This window comes from Sus scrofa, chromosome 5 (genome assembly GCF_054392235.1).
Source record: "Sus scrofa isolate SSC_HxYL_T2T_F1_AM1 chromosome 5, Sscrofa_HxYL_maternal_Yorkshire_Landrace_v2.0, whole genome shotgun sequence".
In the NCBI taxonomy this organism is placed as follows: Eukaryota; Metazoa; Chordata; class Mammalia; order Artiodactyla; family Suidae; genus Sus; species Sus scrofa.
The window spans coordinates 60,647,409-60,672,138 of NC_139387.1; the positions used below are offsets into that span (position 1 = coordinate 60,647,409).

Below are 24,730 nucleotides of genomic sequence, written 5' to 3' on the forward strand. Positions count from 1 at the left end.
TGATAGGAAAATTCTTTTGTCACTTTAGGACAGACATTAGAGCTGGCTGCACACAGAATGACTGATCAAATTGATGGCTTCAGCATTATGAAAAGCTGATGGATGCAAAGCACTCCAAATTCACTTCAAAAAATCTACTGAAAGCAAGGCTTAAACCAGCTTAAAGTACAACTTAAAGCATGAGCTCCATTTATGTCTTAATTTTTATTTATTTATTTATTTATTTATTTTATTTTATTTTTTTGCTATTTCTTGGGCCGCCCCTGCGGCATATGGAGGTTCCCAGGCTAGGGGTTGAATCGGAGCCATAGCCACCGGCCTACGCCAGAGCCACAGCAACGCGGGATCCGAGCCGCGTCTGCAACCTACACCACAGCTCACGGCAACGTCGGATCGTTAACCCACTGAGCAAGGGCAGGGACCGAACCCGCAACCTCATGGTTCCTAGTCGGATTCGTTAACCACTGCGCCACGACGGGAACTCCCCTATGTCTTAATTTTTAAAAAAGTATATGTACCAGTAAGCGTTCTTACTTTTAATATGAAATTGGGTGTCTAAGGAGGTATTTCAATACACCATATATTCAGCTGGTGAGAAGATGAGGTTAGCACTTTTTATCTAGAAGAGCCTGCAGGTATGCTAGAAAAGGGCGGGTGTGGCGTGGGCACACGTGTGAAGGGCCAAGCAAACACGTGTGTCTTAACCTACAGGGAAAGCTGATAAGATCAACTACCAAGCAGGGCAGAAGGCATAACCATCTGCCCCAAACAGCTGCTCCTGAGAGAGGAAGTGTTGCAAGCATAATACAAGATTCTGACACTGAAGAATAATACTCTGCCTTAAATTTTATTTTTTATTTGATTTTTTTTTTAGGGCCACATATGGAAGTTCCAGGGCTAGGGGTTGAATCGGGGCTACAGCTGCCAGCCTATGCCACCACAGCAACGTGGGATCTGAGCCATATCAGCAACTTACACCACAGCTCACGGCAAGGTTGGATCCTTAACCCACTGAGCAAGGCCAGGGATCAAACCTAAATATTCATGGAAACTACGTTGGATTCTTAATCTGAGGAGCCACAACTGGAACTCCTGTGTTAACTTTTTAAAACAAAAATAGAGCTGGCCTTGCCCACCTCCTCCCCATTTTCTGGTCTTCAACATTTACAAGAAAGAGCCATGGACTTGAAGTAAAACGCAGTATCCCTGGCGTGTTGGCTGTCTTACCTTGGGGTGATGGCCCCGGTGCCTGCGGTCTATGGTCACGTCCCCTCTCTGGATTGGTGAAGACACTTCTGACCTATAGGTTCGCTGGGGGGAGTAGCCCTGATAGGCAGCTATGGAGCCGTGGGAAGGCGACGTGGGGATGGAGTGCATTGTCTGGTCGGCAAGATTAACCATGGTTTTAGGGCTGGTCAGAGTGCTGTGACGAGGGAGGGTGCCCTGCTTGCTATAAAACTGGCGCTGCTGCCACTCGTAGAGCTGCCACATGGTGTCATCTCTCATGGATCTCCGCTTCTCTTCTGCTCCAGGTCCTGCGATCTTGTCATGAGCGGAAGGGGTCACGCTGCAGATGCTTTCAGGCCGGGCCTTGCTATTTCTTGGGAGTGTTCTATAGCCTTCAGGGTAGCGGGCCACAATCTGGGCTCTGTGGCTTGGCATATTTCTTGGCAATGTTTGGTAGGAAATGACTCTAAATTAAAAGAACAATTGGAATGTGAAAATGAAGGAGAGAGTTGCTTTCCAGATTCTAAATTGAATGCATTTATTTTTTCCCTTCCAATAGGTAAAATATATACTTAGGACTTTCCTTTTTCTTTTTAGGGCCAAACCTGTGACATATGGAAGTTTGCAGGGTAGGGGTTGAATCAGAGCTACAGCTGCCAGCCTATACCACAGCCACAGCAACATGGGATTCGGGCCTTGTCTGTGACATACACCACAGTCTCATAGCAACGCCAGATCCCTGACCCACTGAGAGGCCAGGGATTGAACCTGCCTCCTCACAGATACTAATTGGATTCGCTTCCATATGCTACAAAGGCAACTCCGTCCCTCAGCTTTCTAATGTCTGGATTTAAAGCAGGTGCCACTCCCCTCTCCCCCTGGTCACACACACAAAGCACTTAGGAGGGACCAACCATTTGATGACTTTGGGGCTGGAGTGAAGGAGCAAGGTAACCAATTCTGATATAAACAGTATTAAGAGTTCCATTCTTTTTGCTGCTTCCTATCTGTATAGATTTCCCATTCCCCCCTGTGCTTGGTCTCCCTGCCTATCCTTACCTTCTCTGTTAACATGAAAGCCAGAAATGTGAAAAAGTCCAGAGTTGACAACCCCAAGGCCGTGTGCTTAAGGAGGTATGTCAGACAGGGGAAGACCATTCCATCCAAGAAATTCTGCCCTAGAACTTAAGCAATGTACTCCAACGTACTTGGTTTATTTGGCTATTTACAAACTCAAGAAATATTATAGGAGTTTCCTTTGTGGCTCAGACTAAGATCCATAAGGATGCAGGTTCGATTCCTGGCCTTGCTCAGTGGGTTAAGGTCCTGGTGTTGCTGTGAGCTGTGGTGTAGGTCACAGACATGGCTCAGATCTCGTGTTGCTGTGGCTGTGGCAAAGGCTGGTGGCTGTGGTGTAGGCTGGCAGCTGTAGCTCTGATTCTATTCCTAGCCTAGGAACTTCCACATGCTGCAGGTGCAGCCCTAAAAGAAAAAAGAAAAAAAAAAAGAAATATTATAGAGACCTTACTGTGCAAAAAGCTCTGTATTAGACACAGAACTGTATCACAGAAGCATATACTGAAACATAAGTAATTCTAACTTTATATCCTGTTTGGAAATATGTGAAAAGATCTTTTATAATCATATAAGAAAGACATACATTTTCAATCTAAAACACATGAAACACTACTTGTGGACTAATGTTTAAATTCCAGTTCAGAAAATCTGATCCCATAAAACTCCTCTATCAGTGCTCTGAAGCATTCACAATACGTGAGCTGTATCCTTTGGTGGAGATGATATTGAACTTGAACTTGATCATTAACGGAAAGCTATTTCCTAACGAGTTTGGCTAATTAGTGACAACAAAGTGTAACAGGCTTTTCTGCCATCTTTAGGACTACTTTGGGGGAATTTTAATGGAAAATTTGGCTATCATCAAGTAAGTTTCTTTTTACTCCACATACTTTCTACCATTTCGAGACTTGTTTTTTATAAAACTAGAGTTTCCTTCAGTGGTTTTCCCCAAAGAAATTCAAATGAAGCAAAGTGTGATTCACTCTTAAGCGAAAGCTTAAGAAACAAACTCTGTAAGTGCCTCCATCAGGTTTAGTGCTTCATTCAGCAGCGGCTGCCTGTCAAACACCATGAAAACCCTGGCCAGTGATTTTGCCACGCAGACAATGGCTTAGGCGCCGAGCGTCTGAACGGTGCCCGCCACTCACAAAGAAACTTTCAGGCTCTGAGCACAGATGCAGGGAGCTACCATGTGACTAAATATTAAACCTCTTTTCTTTCTATCAGAACCTTAGGAATAAAAGCCAGTCTTTTGCAAAGTTTCATAAAATGAATTATACCATGATTATTAATTACCATTATGCTTTTTTCCACCTATAAAAATTATTTCACTATAAAACTTCACAACTATTTTTTAAAGCATGAAGTTCATATAATAATGCAGATGATCTACGTCAGTGGTCCAAACTGGATGCTAGCCGGTAAACTCAAAATTGGAGGAGCAACGGGGAGAAAACCTTCCTCGCTCAAAATAACCACACTTCACAAGTTGCAAGGTTTGCAGTCAAAATGAAAAAGTCACTGAGAGTCTTTATGTATGTTAATTATACCCACCAAAGGAACCAGAAGTGCTTGAAAACTAATATTTATGCTCAGCAATTAAAAAAAAAAAAAACCTAACTTTCAGATATTGAACCCTTTGTAACTATACACTTTCAATCCTAAGAAAGTACGATTGTATTTGAGTAACAGTGATGAAGTGAGATTTAATTTGCTGGGCAGAGATGCAGCAAGAATTCCGGCTGGGATTTTTAATTATCATTTCCCTGAAGATGATAACCTACAAAAGTACTTCCAAATATCCTTTCATTTTCCTCCCAACCCCCCACTCCCTCTGCCCCCAAACTACCTCTGGCTTTTTTTCTGTCTAATCAAATTTTACTTTTGAAACAGCAACTGTTCCTCACAATTGCCTCTTGGGAAAATGAGAAAAGTGAGCACCGAGGGAGAAGAAAAAAATGGAAGTGACCAACACCTGGTTTTGCAGCCTTGGTTGAGCTGCTCTCTTAAGAGGAGAGACTTGGGCTGCCAACTGCACAGACCAGAGGGTACTCCTAGACCTCAGGGGTTGGGGAGCACTGCTGCAAAAGTTCATCTTCATCAAAACATTAATAACTCATTACTTTCTGGTTTCCTACTACTCAGAGGTAAGAGTTACAGTACGTCTTAGTTAACTTTACATACATTAGTACATTAAAGTACTTGATAAATCTTGCATCACCAGTTTCTACCTAACCATAGAAAACTTTTTCTCATCCACAGGCACCTGCTTCTCCTCTATTTCCTCTTAGCCTTTATTTTTGGCCTCCTCTGCAGCCTCCCACCCCTATCCTTCTTCTTCTTCCTCTTCTTCTTTTTTTAATGTAAATGTTTTTCCTTAGGATCTTCATTTTATCCACCCTCCTGCTGAAAGAATGCATCCACTTTCATCCTTATCTTTAAAAGCATGTCTGATATAACAATGACACCCTAAATCTTATTCAAGTCCAGCTCTCTCTTCGGAGATACACACTGCAGGCACTTCAACTCAAACCTGGCCAGACATTCATTACCTTCTCTCTTTCCAGATCTTTACCATGCAATGAAAGGCATAGGACAACCTGGCCAAAAAGCTGGGCATCGTTCTTGTTTTCCTCCAGACACTCAAACTAGACTTGAGTGAGGGCACACCTAAGCCCTCAACTAGTCGTGTCAATTACATTAGAAATACATGCCCTTCTTCTCCTCGTTTCACTTATTGCACCAGTTTTTGAACTTTCTCCAATTCATTCTCCAGATTCTGTGGCAGGAGTGATTCTGCTGAAACACCAATATGCATACATCTCCTGTGGTTTTTCTTTCCAGCCTTGTTTCTCACTCATCATCACAGCACTTGTGCCAAAGCCAGACTCACGTCTTTGGATTTTTTTCCCAGCTCTATCAGCTCTGGAGTTTTGCATATCTAAACCAAGATAAGCATGCCATCCTTTGTATCTTGGCTTCCTCCAGAGAGGTTTTTTTGAACCCTTTGGTGGTGCTGGTTGTCTCTGAAACATGTTCTTACAGCAGCTTGTTCTTCCCACACTGTACCTGTCACCATATACTGCACAGGTGTTTAACTTTCTCCACTACTAGACTAAAACCTCTGTGAGAGGTCTGAACTCTGACCTTCTCATAATTTTACTTTCTTGTCCTATGATTACCATATAGAAATTATACAATAAATATATGAAAGAGCAAGTGTGTGCATGAATGAATAAATGCTTAGATGAGTAAATACTTAGTTGTATGCATTATGAGTTTAAGAAAGCCAAGGGATAAGACTGAGAACTAGAGGGCATAGACCTTATATAGTCTCCACGTTACTGGTCTCAGAGCTTTGCATTACATCGAACTTCAGAAGCTACTAGTGGAAGATAGAGCAGGGCAGTGGGGAGGGTAAAGACCCCTTCTCATTGTGAGTGTGTGTGTGTGAAGGGGAGAAGATAGGTCTAGCTCCCTTCCTCATCTCAAACAAATTGTTCTGTGCCCACAGCCTAAGCCATCTTCCATGCTGGGCCAGGGAGGCTGACTCCTTGCCATGGTTAAGCTGGGTGACAGAATACTGAGAGTCAGTGAAAAGACATCTCATTAGCATGAGGAAATTAGTAACAGAGCTATAATTCCTAAAACACAATTTGAACTCGGTATTCTGAATTAGTATCTCAGAAACCAATCTCCAACCAGTATGAGGACAGGAAATAAACCTGGGTTCACACACAACACGTAAACAGCAAGACACTTACCCCCTGGTCTCTTCTTCATGACCTCTCCCCTTCTGGATCTTAATCCACTGCTCCAGCTGTTGCATTGAATTCGTTCTCTGTATGACCCGATCAGCCTCTGTGTGTAAGGGCCCTGTACTTGGGTGACTTCCGCCCCTAAGATCTGCCAGGCTAACATTGACTGCTTTGTTCTCTGAGCTATTCATATTGACTGGCCTGTAGTGTCCAGTCTGACTAGGGCACGCTGACCCACTCTCATATTCAGATGACAGAGAATTCAACTTCACACTATTAATTTTTGTTAAAGGTCTATCTTGGCCATCCTTCTGAAATCCATATTTTTCAGCTTCTAATGCCTTTTTTTCTTCAGTTTTGCTCATTTCCTTGTTTTTCTGGTTATTTTGGGTCTCTGGTTTAATTAGCACTCTATGGTTGGGAAAGTTATTGATTTCTTTAGTTGGTGCATTTTCAGATGTAATCTTATCCACTCTGAAATCAGAGAAGAAAGCCAGAATAAATCAGATGAAATAATGCACATGTTATTTCTGGGGTTCAATCTGGGAAAAACTAAAATTACCTCTGACTTTATGAAATAAACTGAAAGGGTCTCAGAGGACAAGCCTGCCCAAGTCCCCAGTGCTGTGGTATGAAAATGCAAGTACAACATCAGAATGGATAAACAGAGGAAAAATTAAATGTAAGATATATGGGGTATAATGCACGGGAAGATTAAAAAGTTATTAAAAAGTTATTTCCCATCTTTGCAAATCTGGAAAGAAAGCAAATAAGACTGCCCTTTGACAGTGAAACTGCAAAAAGCCACACCTAAAAGACCACAGTAGCTAGTCATCTAAAATAAATAACATGGTTTCCATCCAGGAGGGTTAACTTATCACGAGACCAACAGGACCCTGGTTTGTGGAGATGGAAATTATATCCAGTGCTGAACCATATGACTGACTAGCTCTCTATGTCTTCAAAAGGACCTGGGTTTCCGTTGAGAGCTCTTGGAGCCAGAATGCATGTGCTCAGCTAACAAAGAGCCTTAGCTCTGACTAGCTGTGTCTCGGGCAAGGTACAGAAATTTCCCAGGTTCAATCTCCTCTTTGGAAAATGCAGAGAACTGTAGCACCAATAACACAGGACTATAGTGAGAACCAGATGAGTAAATCAGTGCCTGCCGCAGACCTTATTACCATTATCACTCTATCTCACCAGGCAATTCTGGATTAGAATCGGGCATCCTGTGTCCATGTCCCCACAGCAGTGTGTGCCTGTGCCAAAGAGCGGTTTTACTGCTCAGCATGCCAGTTGCTATATCTGGGGCTTTCTGATGGGAATCAGCTTCCCTGAGACCAACTACTTCCAGGTTCTGACAAGACCAAGCTGAGTGTCTGAACCTGCATGAAACCGCCAAGATCACACCAGTTCTTGGGGACTGGCCAAGCTTGCACATTTCAATCCATAATAACACTCCTATTGGCTCCTAAGTGTGGTACTGCTGCCAGTTTCAGTGATGTGTAGAAAGCACATAACTCATATACATCATATACAGAAAAGCACATAACTCATATACATCATATACAGCTATACTGAGATAGCTAGTTAGGAATACAATCAATGAAGAAAAAATAAAAAAATCAATGTGACTATTTTTTTCTTGGAGTAAAGTTATGAACTACCCATATATTTGGGTTGGATATAATGCATAGCTTCCAGATTAGAAGCAATATAGACATCTGTAAAGTTTACGAAGGTATGCTATAGAGCTTCATTCCTTTGAAAGCCAAAAGTCAAAGAAGATCTACACTAAAAGCACGTTTCTCCTTGCTAAATTCAGGGGTGGGGAGGATTTTTTAAAAATTGACTATCAGAAGTTCCTGTCGTCAACATCATGAATATTTTCTCAGGTCAGTCTCCCAAAGCAATAGAAATTAGAGCAAAAATAAACCCATGGGACCTCATCAAACTGAAAAGCTTTTGCACAGCAAAGGAAACCCAAAAGAAAACAAAAAGACAACTTACAGAATGGGAGAAAATAGTTTCAAATGATGCAACCGACAAGGGCTTAATCTCTAGAATATATAAACAACTTATACAACCCAACAGCAAAAAAACCAATCAATCAATGGAAAAATGGGCAAAAGACGTGGATAGACATTTCTCCAAAGAAGATATACAGATGGCCAACAAACACATGAAAAAAAGCTCAACATCGCTGACTATAAGAGAAATGCAAATCAAAACTACCATGAGATATCACCTCACACCAGTCAGAATGGCCATCATTAATAAATCCACAAATAACAAGTGCTGGAGGGGCTGTGGAGAAAAGGGAACCCTCCTGCACTGCTGGTGGGAATGTAAACTGGTACAGCCACTATGGAGAACAGTTTGGAGATACCTTAGAAATCTATACATAGAACTTCCATATGACCCTGCAATCCCACTCTTGGGCATCTATCCGGACAAAGCTCTACTTAAAAGAGACACATGCACCCGCATGTTCATTGCAGCCCTATTCACAATAGCCAGGACATGGAAACAATCCAAATGTCCATCGACAGATGATTGGATTCGGAAGAGGTGGTATATATACACAATGGAATACTACTCAGCCATAAAAAAGGATGACATAATGCCATTTGCAGCAACATGGATGGAACTAGAGAATCTCATCCTGAGTGAAATGAGCCAGAAAGACAAAGACAAATACCATATGATATCACTTATAACTGGAATCTAATATCCAGCACAAATGAACATCTCCTCAGAAAAGAAAATCATGGACTTGGAGAAGAGACTTGTGGTTGCCTGATGGGAGGGGGAGGGAGTGGGAGGGATCCGGAGCTTGGGCTTATCAGACACAACCTAGAATAGATTTACAAGGAGATCCTGCTGAATAGCATTGAGAACTATGTCTAGATACTCATGTCGCAACAGAAGAAAGGGTGGGGGAAAAAACTGTAACTGCAATGTATACATCTAAGGATAACCTGACCCCCTTGCTGTACAGTGGGAAAAAAAAAAAAAAAATTGAAAACAATCACAAAAAAAAAAAAGAAGTTCCTGTCGTGGCGCAGAGGAAACGAATCTGACCAGGAATCATGAGGTTGAGTGTTTGATCCCTGGCCTCCCTTAGTGGGTTGAGGATTCGGCGTTGCCGTGAGCTGTGGTGTAGGTCGCAGATGAGGCTCGGATCTGGCATTGCTGTGACTCTGGCGTAGGCTAGCAGCTGTAGCTCTGGTTTGACCCCTAGCCTGGGAACCTCCATATGCCATAGGTGCAGCCCTAAAAAGCAAAAAAAATAAAAAAATAAAAAAAAATAAAGAACATCAAATATATGAAAAGGCTTTTTAAAAATTACATACCTCTAGTCTACGTAAAGCTATCATTTTAAATTAGAACTGCAATGACTTTGTCCTCTATTCCCCCCCTGCAAAGATTTAAGAGATATAATAAAAAAAGACACATGCTGACTTTAAATGGAAACAAAACTGATTCTGAAATGTATGCTAACATAAATAATGTAAAACTTGTGATCTAATTTTAAAAAGTGACATTTAAGTTATTGCAGAAGATACATGTGAATACTGAAAATGAAAATAATGGGCCCAGAGATGGAAATTATTCAGAGAATGTACATTATGTTTAAATTTTTTTAATGCCATCAATGGTCTGCACACTAGGGGACTATGACATTGGATGGTTCAAAGCAGGATAAAAGACATAATTTCTACAGAATAACAGTGACTGACACTAGGTTGGGCACATAGGTGGTTTCAATAATTCCTAGATAATCAGGCAAATTACAGCAACACAACTGGCTAAAAATATGGGCACATAATCAACTAATAGTTGCCAGAAGTCAAAACAAAATATTGAATATCACCTTTATCAACATAAATACGAGTAATTAGAGCTTTTAGAGTGGAAAATACAAGAAAAAAAAAGGAAGTAAGTTGAAACTCTGGGATAAGGACAACATACAATACTGAAATTATATAGAAATCAATGTTTTAATTATTAGACTGATTTCTATATTCTAAACAATTCTGTGAAAATTTTACTCTATAAAGTTCATATTATTTTAAGATAGTCTTTTTTTTTAATCTACAATTTTTCTCTAGCTATCGTATTAATTACCTGATTTTTATTTTTTATATTATTTTTTTTGGTCTTTTGTCCTTTTAGGGCCTCATCCACGGCATATGGAGGTTCTCAGGCTAGGGGTCGTTATTGCAGCCACAGCTGCCAGCCTACGCCAGAGCCACAGCAATGCCAGATTTGAGCTGCATCTGTGACCTACACCACAGCTCACAGCAACGCCAGATCCTTAACCCATTGAGAGATGCCAGGGATCAAACCCTCAACCTCATGGTTCCTGGTTGGATTCGTTTCTGCTGCGCCACGATGATGGGAACTCCAATTACCTGATTTTCAAGAGTCTATTCGGATCATTTTTACACAAGGAATTCCAAGAGTAGATATTCTTCTTATTAGCTCTCGACTTTGAATATGCATATGGTTGAGGTGGTTATTCTTAAAAACGGGTGTCCCAGAGTTCAACTCTAGACCTTCTTTCCGTTGTTATCCCTACTTTTCCCTAGCTCTAATTGCTAATGATTAGTTAAGTTGATCTGGAATAGATATTTTTAAAAATAAACACAAATTTATTTACACAGCATCAATTTGAGTCTTATAACCAACACATCAAAAGACTTTAACATGTACACATTAAAAAATAGGAGGTTTACACTGTAACAATCCTATTATTTCCTGAGAAGACAGAAAAGAAGACCAAACTTGCAAGTTAGCATTTTCATTATATGATAAATGCTCGATTGTTGCTAAAAGGAAGAAAAATTTAATTGTATCATAGGCCTTTCTTCCAATTATAGGAATATATAAAAAATGTTTTTTTAAATAAAAATGTTTAAAGGCACATTATTCAGCTGCTATTTACGTGGTATTAGAAACAGATTTCCTCTCACTAGTTTTTAATATAGATGAATATTAAAATGGTTCATATGTTAAAGCAGAGGGGAAAAAATCACAGCTAGATCAATTTTAAGAGTGCATATTTATATTACCAAGGAATCTAAATACTGGAGTTTTAAAAGAAGGTAGAATTCATCAAGAAGTATATATATATTTAGAGGAGTTCCCGTCGTGGCTCAGTGGTTAATGACTCTGACCAGGAACCATGAGGTTGTGGGTTCAATCCCTGGTCTCAATCAGGATCCAGTGTTGCTGCTGTGGTGTAGGTCGCAGACTCATCTTGGATCCCACATTGCTATGGCTGTGGTGTAGGCTGGAGGCTACAGCTCTGATTAGACCCCTAGCCTGGGAACCTCCATATGCTGCAGGTGCGGCCCTAGAAAAGACAAAAAAAAAAAAAAAAAAGAAGTATTTATATTTAGAAATAATCCAAATGTTTGCTGAACCACCTTCTGGAGACATTTATCATAAAACAATCAGAATTAACCAGGAAATGAGAAAGAAATGAAAGTCATCAAAAAATTTTATTCCAAGTTACTAAACTTCAAAACTATACAACATAACATAAAAACACAATGAAATTTACTTAGTGAATATAAATTCTCCTCTAAGATTTAGATCCTTAAAAAACACCATTTTGTGTACTTTAAAGATAGCAATTAAAAATGTACTTACCGGAAATTAAAGGTAATTCTGTAAGAAGAGAGAACATTCAGTTGGAATGTTAGGATTCTGGATTCACCTTAGTATACGGATTGGTGAAAATGGATAAAGAGGGAAGGTGGTGTAAAAATGCAGGTGGTATCTCAAACTAAACGTGTATTTAATGTAATATATGGAGCATGAATTAATCCTTGCTTTCTGAGGAAGAAATGGTTTCCTATCATGACGACTAAAATGATATGTGCTAACTATGATAATGACATACTTGCCAGGCATGAGATAAGATGTTAAGCGGAAATCACCATTATTTTCCCTACCAGCCTTTACCTTTTCACAGGTTCTGTCTGTACCAGGGCAGCATCTAACATGGCTTTCATCCACAATTCCATTTCCTTTCCTGTATCAGTGCAGAAATAATAGGTCCGCATGTTTGGATGGGCTGCCTGATTGAAAATGACACGATCGTTTTCAATGGAAATTTGGGATCTGCAAAAAGAAAAAGCGAGTTAAGTGGTTCACTATACAGATCATGACCATCAAATTTCAAAGAAAGCAGACTTGTCTGATATACAGATATAGAAGCAAAGTGACACGAAAATATGATCCAATATTGAAAAATATATTCACATTAGTTTTTTTTCCTCAACTTTACCCTTTTTCTTTTTTTTCTTTTAGGGAGTACAGAAGGGAAAGGAGTAAGGATGAAGCACTCAGATGTCCTGTTCCATGTACACACATCCCTAGCAATCTCCATTTACGAGTCACACCTTGCTATTCAAGAATGTTCCAGAACTTGGAGAATAGACTTGTGGTTGCCAAGGGGGAGAGGGAGTGAGTGGGATGGATTGGGAGCTTGGGGTTAACAGATGCAAACTATTGTCTTTGGAATGGATTAGCAATGAGATCCTGCTGTGCAGCACTGGGAACTGTGTCTAGTCACTTATGATGGAACATGATAAGGTGAGAAAATAGAATGTATACATGTATGAGTAACTGGGTCACCATGGTGTACAGTAGAAAAAAAACTGCATTGGGGAAATAACAAAACAAAACAAAACAAAACAAAACAAAAACCTTAAAAAAATGAAAAAAAAAAAAGACTGTTCCAGAGCAACCGGCAACAAGTCACTGAAATGTACTTGTCATAGCATTTCCCTGTGTTAGCAATTCTTTTAGTCCTCAAAAGCAGCTGTTAAAGCATTTTGACTAATCCTTACAGACACCTATATACAAACATAGAAGATCTGTAAGTGACCCAACATGGCAGTGCCCTTTAGCTTTTCTTCTCAAGTTTCAGACTTAAAATGTAAATACTTTGGGTTTGAAGAAGCCCTATGTAACTGGTAAGTGGGTTTCTTTCTTTACTGTGGTTCAATCTGCCTCTACAAGGTAAAGAAGAAGCTGCGGATAGACAGATCCCTACTGGGTTTAAGCACTCAGCTTTGGCCGGCAGAGGGGAGACTGAGAGGGTGGGATACCAAACACATTCGTAATTTCCATTTAAAAATGCCTGCGACAGCTCCCTATTAGACAGTGAAACACAAGGAAAGATAAACAAAAGCTATTTCAGCACAGGATAAGGCAAAAGAAACACTAAAGTACGTGGTTAGTCTAACTATAAAAAGATGAGTAAATCTGGAGCCACACACTCACACTTCACTCTGAGATCCTGACTCTGCTTTGTCTACAGTGTCAAATCAGTTTCCTCAAAATCTTTTTCAGAAAGAAAGATATAAATAAATTCAATCAATACAGTGAGCAAAATTAACTAAAGAACCAACAAGTCTCACTTGACCATATAAGGGATATAAAACTATCGAGGGAAACCATGCAAAAGAAAGCTCAGGAAGTTCCCTTGTGGCGCAGTGGGTTAAGGATCTGGCACTGCCCCAACTGTGGTGCAGGCTGCAACTGTGGCATGGGTTTGATCCCTGGCCCACTTCCACAAGCCGCTGGTGTGGCCAAAAGAAAAAAAGAAAAAGAGCTCAAATGCTACTTGTTAAAATGATTAAAACCATCACAAAAAGCCAATGGCCTGTCTGTGCAGGGTTTTGGAGAAACAGATATAGATCACTGTCCATATCTATGATCAGCAGAAGGGACACTGGGTTGGTCCTAAGTAGATTCAGTTTGACCGGAACTCAAACACTGACAATCCAAGTTTGTTATCTGTCCAATGGGAATATTTACTAGAGGATGGCAAAATTCTCTATCTGGTTTTAGGTTCCACAATTTCATTCAACAATCGTCTAAACTTTCTACTTACCATTGTAAAAGCAGTAGCATCAATACCAACAGACTTAGTAGTAAAAGTGGCTCATAAATTCAGAGAGAACAACACCGAGGAAGAGAGAATTTCAAACAAATTATTATCCTTGTTACAGATAAAATATAATCAAAATTAAACCAAATGATTATAGAGACAATATACTTAACATGCATGGTCACTTTTATTGCTATTTTAACATTCTATTTATTCATATTTTTTATAAAAGCTCTATATTTTTAACGAGTCTTAAAACCCAGCAAAACATCCTTTGAATAGTACAATTTCAATAAACATTTGCCAAGTTGATGAGCAAGCAAAAAAATTTAAACCCATGACCAAATAAGTGTTAGTTCTGCATTGTACTTTAAAAGCTATTGTTTTAAGTGATCAGTATTTGTTATAACATCTTAAAATATTTAATTCTGTTTTTGTTTCATACCATTACTAACATTTATTGAAATACTATTGCCCCTCGTAGCCACTGGTCTTTGCTCAGACATTACCTGCTCATCAGGACCATCCATCACCCTCCCACCATTCTGCCTCTCCTGCTCTTTTCTCCATAGCTAATAGCGTAACACATTAATGAGCAAAAGCTGTAAATCGCTTCCGTCCTGAGTATTCTTTAGAAGTGAATAGGAATTAAAAATTGAGTCAATTTCATAATGGTACAAACATTTTCATTGTTAAATAACAGCATTATGTTGCCCTTGTATCCCTTCTTTTCCTTCAAGAGAAACTTTTACATTAAACCCTTTAGAGTTTTTAATTTAAAAATGACTTAAAAAACAGGTGGCTTCTGAAATTTATTATAGCCAAAATCATAAAACAAAGAATGCAGAATGGTTTTTGAAAACAACAAATTACCAACTCAGCAGTAAAGTAGCCTCTCACTTGAGAGTGTTCCACAAACCAAGCACATGGCAGGGATGGGTGGGTACTGGAATTAGGGGACGGGAGCCTCAGGTCTGTTTAGATTTAATGTCTCAGCTTCAATATTCTCTCAAAAGTACCTGATGCTCATGATGTACTTAGATGCAAGAACATCTCTGCAAATATTCTATAAGATCATGAATGTATATATATTGTTAAAAAACATACTACCCACAAATTTATTACGAACTTAGAAATTCAGACATACAATAGCAACGTTTAAGGAATAGTACACAGATCACCAGGACACGTACAGCTATTTTTATCGATTATTAGCCTTTTAACATATTCGCTTCATTTAGAACTATTTGTAAGAAGAGACACAAAGACACTTGCCCCTAAATACCTGAGCACATGCTTCCTAATTAAAGGGACATTCTCCTCCTCAACCCCAAGAGCAGTAATATGTTTTAAATATAAACATGACTGTAACCGAAGTGTCATTTTATAATAATCCATGGTCGATATCCATTTTCTCATCAATGCAAGATTCAAATACAGAATAAAAAAGCATGACTATCTCCTTACCTTAAAAGCATATTTGCGATTAATGTGATCCTCGGAGGTAAGCATAGCTATCTGGAAACTAGGCAATAGTATGCTTCCCAGAATACCCTCTTCTTTCTCATCTAAGAGATAATTGAACATCCTGGTTAGAATTTTATTTCTTTTCTTTTCTTTTTTGTCTTTTTAAGAGCTGCAACCGTGGCATGCGGCAGTTTCTAGGGTAGGGGTCGAATCAGAGCTATAGCTGGCCTACGCCACAGTCACAGCAACATGGAATCCAAGCCATATCTCTGACCTAACATCACAGCTCCTGGCAATGCTGGATCCTTAACCCACTGTGCAAGGCCAGGGATGGAACCCATGTCCTCATGGATACTAGTCGGGTTTGTTACTGCTGAGCAGCGATGGGAACCCCCTAAATAAAATTTAAATGATCTCATAAAGCAAATAAATTTTCTCAAAACTTATTTTGACAAATTCAAAAGATTTTCATATATAAATCAACAATTCATGTATTCCACCTAGGTAGTTCTTCATAATGTTTTAAGGGAAAATACTAAATAGCAGCGTATGAATAATTCTTTCCTTATCTGAAGCAGCAAGTCAGAAATGGGTCCCATGTGTCAGAAAAATGTCAATTCGACATAAAAACAGCATGCATTTGCTTGGCATATATATTGTATTCTACAAAGCCCTTTGATTCCCTGAAGTTACATTAGCATATGAGAAATGACACAGAAAATATACAAAATGAATCCACTCACATTTCTGGTAGGATTTAAATGTGCAACCATTTTAAAGTCCGGACGAACGCACGGTTCACCACAGCCTTCAAAACCTTCCTTGACTGCCCTGTTTTAAAGAGCTTACCATCCTGATCCATCCCAGAGCCCTCTCTTCTCTTTCTGGAACTTTACCACTGGCCCTCTCCCCCATACCCCTGATACACTATATGGTTGTTTGAGGTTTTTTTTTTTTTTTTCTTTTTCTTTTTGGCTGTAGCCTGCAGTGGCTTAAAGTGGGACCTCAGCTCCTAAACCAGGGACTGAATCTGGACCATAGTTGGGAAAGGCGCCTAGTCCCAACCACTTGACCACCTGAAAACTCCCTATGGTTCAGTTTTTATTTTTAGCATCTTTCTGTTCCCACGAGAATGTAAACTCCATGAAGACATTTAGAATAACAGTAGTAGTAGATGCTCAAAAAAACTGAATAAATGAATATATGCATAAATACATATTTTAAACTGTGCTATAAAAATTACATGCTTTTACAACATATATCCTTGAATGGTTAGGCAAGCACATAAAATACACCTAGAAAAATGTCAAAACATTAATCTTGGCACAGTATAGATTCACATTATTAACTTGCTGCTTGGGGGCAGAGATGCTGATGAAAATTGAAATATATAGTATGTTGTTACAGACCCATAAGACAAGTTAATAAAGCTGTGCATTAGGCTGATGAACTCACCAATGAGGAAAACCATAAATGAGAAATGCTTATTATGCTTGCCATGCTTTTTCATTATTATAAACTTAACAAAGGGTTTTATTTATTTTCCCCTCATTTCCAGAATATATGGTGAAACTTCCAAAAGAAAAAAGTCACATTAAATAGTGGTTTTTTCTGGAGTTACCATTGTGGCTCAGCAGTTAATGAACCCAACTAGTATCCATGAGTACGTGGATTTGATCCATGGCCTTGCTCAGTGGGTTAAGGATCTGGCGTTGCCGTGAGCTGTGGTGTAGGTGGCAGACTCGGCTCAGATCCTGTGTTGCAGGCCAGCAGCTACAGCTCTGATTGGACCCCTAGCCTGGGAACCTCCATATGCCACAGGTGCAGCCCTAAAAAGAAAAAGAGACAAAAAAAATAGTGGTTATTTCTATAGCTTTTCTCATAATGATGAAACAAAATTTGGCGTTTACTATATTACTCATTTATCTTTTGTCTTTTTAGGGCCACAACCACAGCATATGGAGGTTCTCAGCCTAGGGGTTCAGTCAGAGCTGTAGCCGTCCTACACTACAACCACAGCAACGCCAGATCCGCTGCATCTTCGACCTACACCACAGGTCACGGCAACGATGGATCCTTAACCCACTGAGTGAACCCAGGGATCGAACCTGCATCCTCATGGATAGTCAGATTCGATTCCACTGAGCCACAACAGGAACTCCACTATACTACTCATTTAGGTATAGTTCACTAATACAAGAAAGAATGAACAAAAGTGCAGATTTATTCTAAAAGGTAAAAAAAAAAATGAGGCAGAAAGCAGACATCAATTACAGATAATATAATCATTTAAAAGAAGGAGTTACACTCTAGTTTTAAATCTAATTTTATGTTTATATAAAGCCTATAATCAGAAACAGCTCACAAAGCCATCTTTATTAAAAACTTATTTTTAATCAAATAATACATTCATCTATGTAGTGTAATTGGAAAAATGGACTTAAAGTTATTTCAGAATATGCAGAAGCAATAGAGCATAGGGTGACTTCAGTGCATTATCGTGGACTGTTTCCCAGCCAGATGCTAATTAGCTATCAGATCTTGGGCAAGTTACTGATGCTGGGATCTCAGTTTCATCAATTATAAAACTGAGGAAAACAGGACTTCCTGAAAAGGAACTTGTTGTGAGGGTTAAATGAGTTTACAGACATAATGAATGCAACAATGCATTTAGCCCACACTAAGAATTCGGCAAATACTGACAATATGACATAAAATTGAGGGTATATAAAATCTTCATCTGTCAAATGACCATCCTAAGAGTCCTCCACCAAATTACTTAAATGTTCCTGAACATGGCATTCTTCTTTTTCTTCTCAACCAAACTTGACCTAAGAAACTATCTTACTTTTTATCACTCTGAGGACCTGCCAAGCTGAAGGCAGATACTGAGTCTGAGTGATGTTTGTAGAAAGAATTTCCCTGAAAAAGATGCATGCACCCATATTGCAGTTCATTGCAGCACTATTCACAATAGCCAAGACATGAAAACAACCTAAATGTCCAATGACAGATGAATGGATTAAGATGTGGTATATATACACAATGGAATACTACTCAGCCATAAAAAAGAACAAAATAATGCCATCTGCAGCAACATGGATGGAACTAGACACTTTCATACTGAGTGAAGTCAGGAAGAGAAAGACAAATACCATATGATATCACTTACATCTGGAATCTAATAAATGGCACAAATGAACCTTTCCACAGAAAAGAAACTCATGGACTGGGAGAACAGACTTATGGTTGCTGAGGGGGAGGGAGTGGGATGGACTGGGAGTCTGGGGTTAATAGATGCAAACTACTGCATTTGGAGTGGACAGGCAATGAGATACTGCTGTATAGCACTGGGAACTATATCTGGTCACTTATGATGGAGCATGATGGAGGATAATGTGAGAAAAACAATGTATATATATATGTGTGTGACTGGGTCACTTTGCTGTATAGTAGAAATTGACAGAACACTGTAAACCAACTATAGTGGAAAAAATAAAAATCGTTAAAAAAATTTTTTTTTAAATGAAAAAAAAAAAAAAAAAAAAAGGAATGAATTGCCCACTGGAGATGGGTCAGCTGGGCCTTTCTAGTGCACGGCAGCCTAACTTCTTCCCCTGCCCCATCCTACTTCTTTCCCTTCCTCGCCACAGGGCCTGGTCCCATGAACACGCCTCAGTAAGCCTCTTGCACCCTGATCTCTATCACAGGGAACACAACCTGGGACAGGAACCATAAGAATCTCCACACTTCAGTGGGATCAGGTGACATTTCAGATCCCTCACTTCTTTCACCTTAAAGATGTTTGGGAACAAAACAAGAAATACATACAATTACAGCTGGGTAAATAACTTAGACCAGAACACTGTTACTCACCAGCATTCGTCACCTAGAAGACTTCAATATTTTGTTAACTGGTCTAGTTCAATGTCAGGGTCATTTTTCTAAAAGGTACACTTGATCTTGATACTATTTTCACATTCAAGATTAAATTCATTAGAAAGGCAAACCATGCCTTTCATGCTTTCGTCTACTTTTTGGCCTTTACTCTTACTAGGTCTTCAGACATAACTTTCATTCTTTAAGCCCTATGTGTAATTTTACCAAAAAGCCATGCTCACTCATGCTTTGCACATGCTAAGTCCTTGGTCTAGATCACCCTTCTTTCCTAATTCCCTTCCTTGGACAATCCTGGTCAATACTCATTCAATATAACTGAATACACATTTTTCCTCAGACTTCTTAAGCTAACCTGTGAGTTCCCTAAGGAGAGGGGTTTATATTGTTAATTTCCACATCCTACTTACTACCTAATAACACGTCTGGTACATCAAAAGAGCTCACTGCTAGCTCCACCTTAAATCCATCATCATTTTATATGGTAACTCCCAACTCTGCTTCCTTTCCTTCCCCTTTATAATCCATTCTCCAACAGCAGCTTGAGGGAGCTTTTCAAAATGTAAATCAAAACATATCACTCTTCCACTTGAAAGTAGACAGGTGCTTCCTTATGGCATTCTGGCAGAACCCAAACTCCAATAGAATCGTACACTGGTGCGATCTCTGTTTCTCCCACCCATCTCTTTTCCCTACTCCCATCCATCTCTTTCCATACTGGCACACTGGTTTCTTTATGCTCCATCAACATCCCAAACACTCTACCTTAAAGCCTCGGGCCTATTGCTCCCCCTGCCTGGAATACTCTGCCCACCCTGGCTTCAACTTGTCATTGAGATCTTGCTGTTTAAAACATCTGCTCAGAGTCCCAATCCAAAGAGGCCTTTGCCCCACACCCTTCTCTCGTATCAAGACGTTATTGTCCTAAAAGCACTTATCATGGTCTTGTTTATTTGAATTAAATAATATATAAAAGTTTATATATTATGTGATATATAAATTATATAATTAAATAATGTATAAAATTTGAGTATATTATTTATATACTGTCTCCCTGACATCTCTAGATGGTAAGCTTCATGGAAGCTTTCTTTCACTGCTGGGTACTTTTGGGTTTTTTTTTGGTCTTTTTAGGCCTGCACTTGCAGCATATGGAGGGTCCCAGGCCAGGGGTCAAATTGGAGCTGTTGCTGCTGGCCTACGCCACAGTCACAGCAACACCAGATCTGAGCTGTGTCTGCGACCTACAGTACAGCCCATGGCAACACCAGATCCTTAACCCACTGAGCAAGGCCAGGGATCGAACCCATGTCCTCATGGATACTAGTTGGGTTCATTAACCACTGAGCCACGACAGGAACTGCTGTTTTGACAGCACCTGAAATGAATCAGGTCCTGCTCAATAAATGTTGGTTGAGTGAATTATGTCCCATGGTAAGTTTCATTAATGGGTGGATTCGAATAGAGCAATTTCAGTGCTTTCTCACAGTGTTCATGATATGCCTGGTATACTGTAAAGAACAGTAGGAACCCGGGCTTCCGTCTGGTATTAGATGCCAGCTTACTATAATAAAAAGGCAAAGCTCTTATTTTCTCTCTACATTATTTCCCATATCTGTAAAACACAGAGTGATCTGTCAAAAAATTCTGACAGTACACTCTAAATGTTAGTATATTAGAAGCTTTTTTTTGAAAGGTACAGAAGAATGAAGGGGCTGTTGTATTCAGTGTACAAGAAAAGAGGAGACCTAGGTGGGGAGAAAAACTGGTGGTTAGAAGGGACTAGATGTAAATCCCAGCTGTGAGATTTGCTAGGTGAGTCCTCAGGTCAGTAACTCTACCTTGCTGCCCTTATTTTCCTCTTGTGTGCATGAGCTTAATAAGATTTCCCATCTTATCAGGTGGCTGTGAGGAAGAAATGGACTAGAGAATGTATGTTATGTGCTTAGCATCAAGGCTCCCAAAATTGCAAGCTATTATGATCATTTCACTAAAATCTGATCATTTTTATTTGACATCTGACATTTGCAGTTGATAAAATAGTAAAAATGTAATATCATATACTTCTTTCCAACCATCTGAAGAACAAGAGTTAAATGGTATTTCTGTCCTTCCTACATTTTCTTCTTTTTTACATTCCTCTTTTATGGGGAACTATACTAAAATTAATAAAACACTGAATGTAAAATGCATATGGTTAATAGTAACATGGAATCTCATACTCAACATGGCTTCTGAATTCACTTTTACTTTTTAAAAATTAGGTTAAAAGTTTTTTCTATTTCAATAAAAGTGACGAGTAGTATATTTCTAGGAGCAGTAACAATAGCAAATTACAAGGAATTCAGTGTTCTTTTTGTTGCAAATTAACATTAAGAAATTTTTATATGAGAAGCAGTAAACATTTTCTTGTTCTTATTTAAAGTTCTAAGTAGTCTATAAAACGTACTGAAAAGAGAGACAAGTACAAATTATAAGGTTAGGAGTAATGTTTGAGTTACCAATCCTGACCTTCTGAAAGACTGGGAAAATCTTTAAAGAAAATTGTAGAGTAAGCCTGGCATTTAACTAAAGACAATACCACAACTGCAGCCTGACCAACATCTCTATGACAAAATGACATTTTATAGGTTTGGTTAACTCTGACTCAGCAGTACTTCTCAACCACAACATGCAGTGGAGGAAACAAACAAAAAAAAAGAGAGATAAATACAATTCTAGAAATTTCAAAGTCTGAAGGTCAATATGCAAATATTGCTTTGATAGATGACCACAAAATTCTGCCCCGTTTTTTTTTTTTTGACAATCAACGAAGTAAATTTTAAAACTGCTAATAGGCTCAAAAATTCTATTATATTTTGTGATATATAAACCAGTAATTATGCATTGGCATCTAATTCTTTAGTGACTGCTTCCAATCAGACTTTAAAGTAGGGAGGAAGTGACTGTCCAGATTCATGATTTTATACTGTGGCTTAAGCAGATTTTTACAGACAGCACAGCCTGTAGATCTCGTTTATCATTTCATATCTAACAGATATGTGTGGTATCTAACAGATCCACAAAGCACATCAATAGACCTCTCTGGACTCAGACTTAAAATTGTATTAATCAACAACTTACTAATTTGAGAGAGAGAGAGAGAGGGAGAGAGAAATGAAGACTGCTACTCCATACCTAAGTAATAGCCCTATTTCCTCTCCATCAATATTAAGAGGCTGGTTTTTATCTCTTCTACAACTTTCTCAGTGTTTCAAGGAGGTTGTCATTGTTAACAAAAAGGGGGGGAGGCATCATAAGAAAAACATTCTTTGTGGTTTTTCTTGCTTGCTAATATACCACAGTTGTCTCTGATCCTCTAAAAAACCATTTACTGGGGGCAATGGGGTGTCTAATGGACTAATGGCTAAATCTGAAAAAACTGACAAGTAAAAAGAATCCCATCGAACGAATGGGTTTTTTTGTTTTGTTTTGTTTTGTTTTTTAACTATTAGGCACTGAATGCAAGGATAACATTATAGAATGAATACTCACATGCTCTTTACACAAAACAAATCAGATTAACAATCAGATTGCATAAAATGGACCAAAACCAAGACCAATCTGCTTGAAGTACTATATTGTCTTCTGTTATACTTTATTTTCTATTTATTTATTTTTAGTTGCACTCATAGCATGTGAACTTGCATCACAGCAGTGATAACACTGGATCCTTAATCCATGCACCACCAGGGAACTCCATTCTGTCATATTTTAATTACTCAGTTATTACATGTCAATAAAGAAAAGATTTTTTTTTGTATTTTCTAGGGCCGTACCCACAGCATATGGAGGTTTCTAGGCTAGGGGTCTAATCGGAGCTGTGGCCTCCAACCTAAGCCAGAGCCACAGCAACGGGATCCAAGCTGAGTCTGCAACCAATACCACAGCTCACGGCAATGCCAGATCCTTAACCCACTGAGCGAGGCCAGGGATCGAACCCACAACCTCATGGTTCCTAGTCGGATTTGTTACCACTGAGCCACGACAGGAACTCCTACTTCTTTTTTTTTTTTCTTTGTAAGAAAAGATTTTCTTGATACTATTTGTTGATAATAAAAGAGCAAAAAGATTTATAATTTTTTTCTTTGAAAGAGTATCTTGGGAGTTCCCATTGTGGCTCAGTGGAAACAAATCTGACTAGCATCCATGAGGACGCAGGTTTGATCCTTGGCCTTGCTCAGGGTTAAGGATCAGGTGTTGCTGTGAGCTGTGATGTAGGTTGCAGACATGGCTCGGATCCTGCATTTCTGTGGCTGTGGTGTGGGCTGCAGCTCCGATTTGACCCGTAGCCTGGGAACCTCCATATGCTGTGGGAGTGCCTCTACAAAGGAAAAAAAAAAAAAAAAAAAAGAGTATGTCATGCTTAACATACATTCTATTGCAATTTTAAAATAATATACTCAAACAGTTTATGGTAAACTCACCTCTATAATAAAAGAGGCAAAGGTCAGAAAGCACGAACCAGCGTTTCTTCCAAAGCTTCATGCCAGTACTGTCCTGTGTTAAATCAGCATGTTAAACGTTTGTTTGTTTGTTTTTTATTTCAGAACATTAAAACTCATTTCTGACGTATATTTTAAAAATAAGCTTTTAAAACAAGGTGTGTTTGATGTACGCCACACTGATACCTAACCAAGACGATAATCAGAACTGTGGGGTGGTTTTCTAGGAACGTTTATCATATTAAGACATTCCCAAATATACTGGGTTTGAAGAGTAATACTGTCATGTAAAAGGAATTCTGTTGAAGCAATCTGATTTGGTTTCATATTTGTAAGCAACTTGAAATCTACTCTTTTTGAACACACGTCTACTAGCATGGGAGTAATGTAACTGTGCAGTCGTGTGTGAATTCTGGTGAAGCCAGATTTAATAAATATGTTAATCTTCAACAACAAGAAAAGTATGTGATTTGAAATTATTCCAAAGGTAATGTGATTTAAAATGACTGTGAATAAAAGAACCTTAGCATACAAACACATTTCATAAACATATTTTTCTTCTTACATATACTGTTTGGGTTTTGCTTATCCTGCGGAAAAGAGTATCTACTTGTCAGCTTTTTCTAAGTAATTTAGGCAATAAAAATACCAAGCTCAAACAAAATTACAATTTTAATAAAAATTACCTTCCCACATGCAATAAAGCAAAACCACAGGAGAGCATGAAACCCACACACAGACATAAGCACACGCATGCACACAAAGGCAAAAGGAGGCCAGTTCATAGGTGCACCGATTAATATTTATTTCTAGTTACAGCCATCATCTAATAATGGCTTTAGAACTGAAGAAACTACATGGGTAAAAATCTCTTGAAGTAAAAGATTTGTCCTTAAAATTCACAGCTA

General features: G+C 38.9%; 1 protein-coding gene across 50 annotated transcripts in view; it reads right to left on the reverse strand.

Annotated features, from left to right (window-relative positions):
- Positions 1–24,730, reverse strand: part of PLEKHA5 (pleckstrin homology domain containing A5) — a 255,696-nt gene that overhangs the window by 70,408 nt on the left and 160,558 nt on the right. For 28 of the 50 annotated variants that reach the window (XM_021092279.2, XM_021092277.2, XM_084956652.1 and 25 more), the window contains 5 exons: positions 23,805–23,877; positions 15,442–15,542; positions 12,039–12,154; positions 6,069–6,536; positions 1,228–1,693 (listed from right to left, as the gene is read on the reverse strand). In XM_021092279.2, coding sequence (XP_020947938.2) covers positions 1,228–1,693; positions 6,069–6,536; positions 12,039–12,154; positions 15,442–15,542; positions 23,805–23,877 — 1,224 coding nt within the window. Of the gene's footprint in view, positions 1–1,227; positions 1,694–6,068; positions 6,537–11,723; positions 11,742–12,038; positions 12,198–13,977; positions 15,543–23,804; positions 23,878–24,730 lie in introns of all 50 variants that reach the window. The other 22 variants (XM_021092261.2, XM_084956648.1, XM_021092273.2 and 19 more) reach the window with 3 other exon arrangements.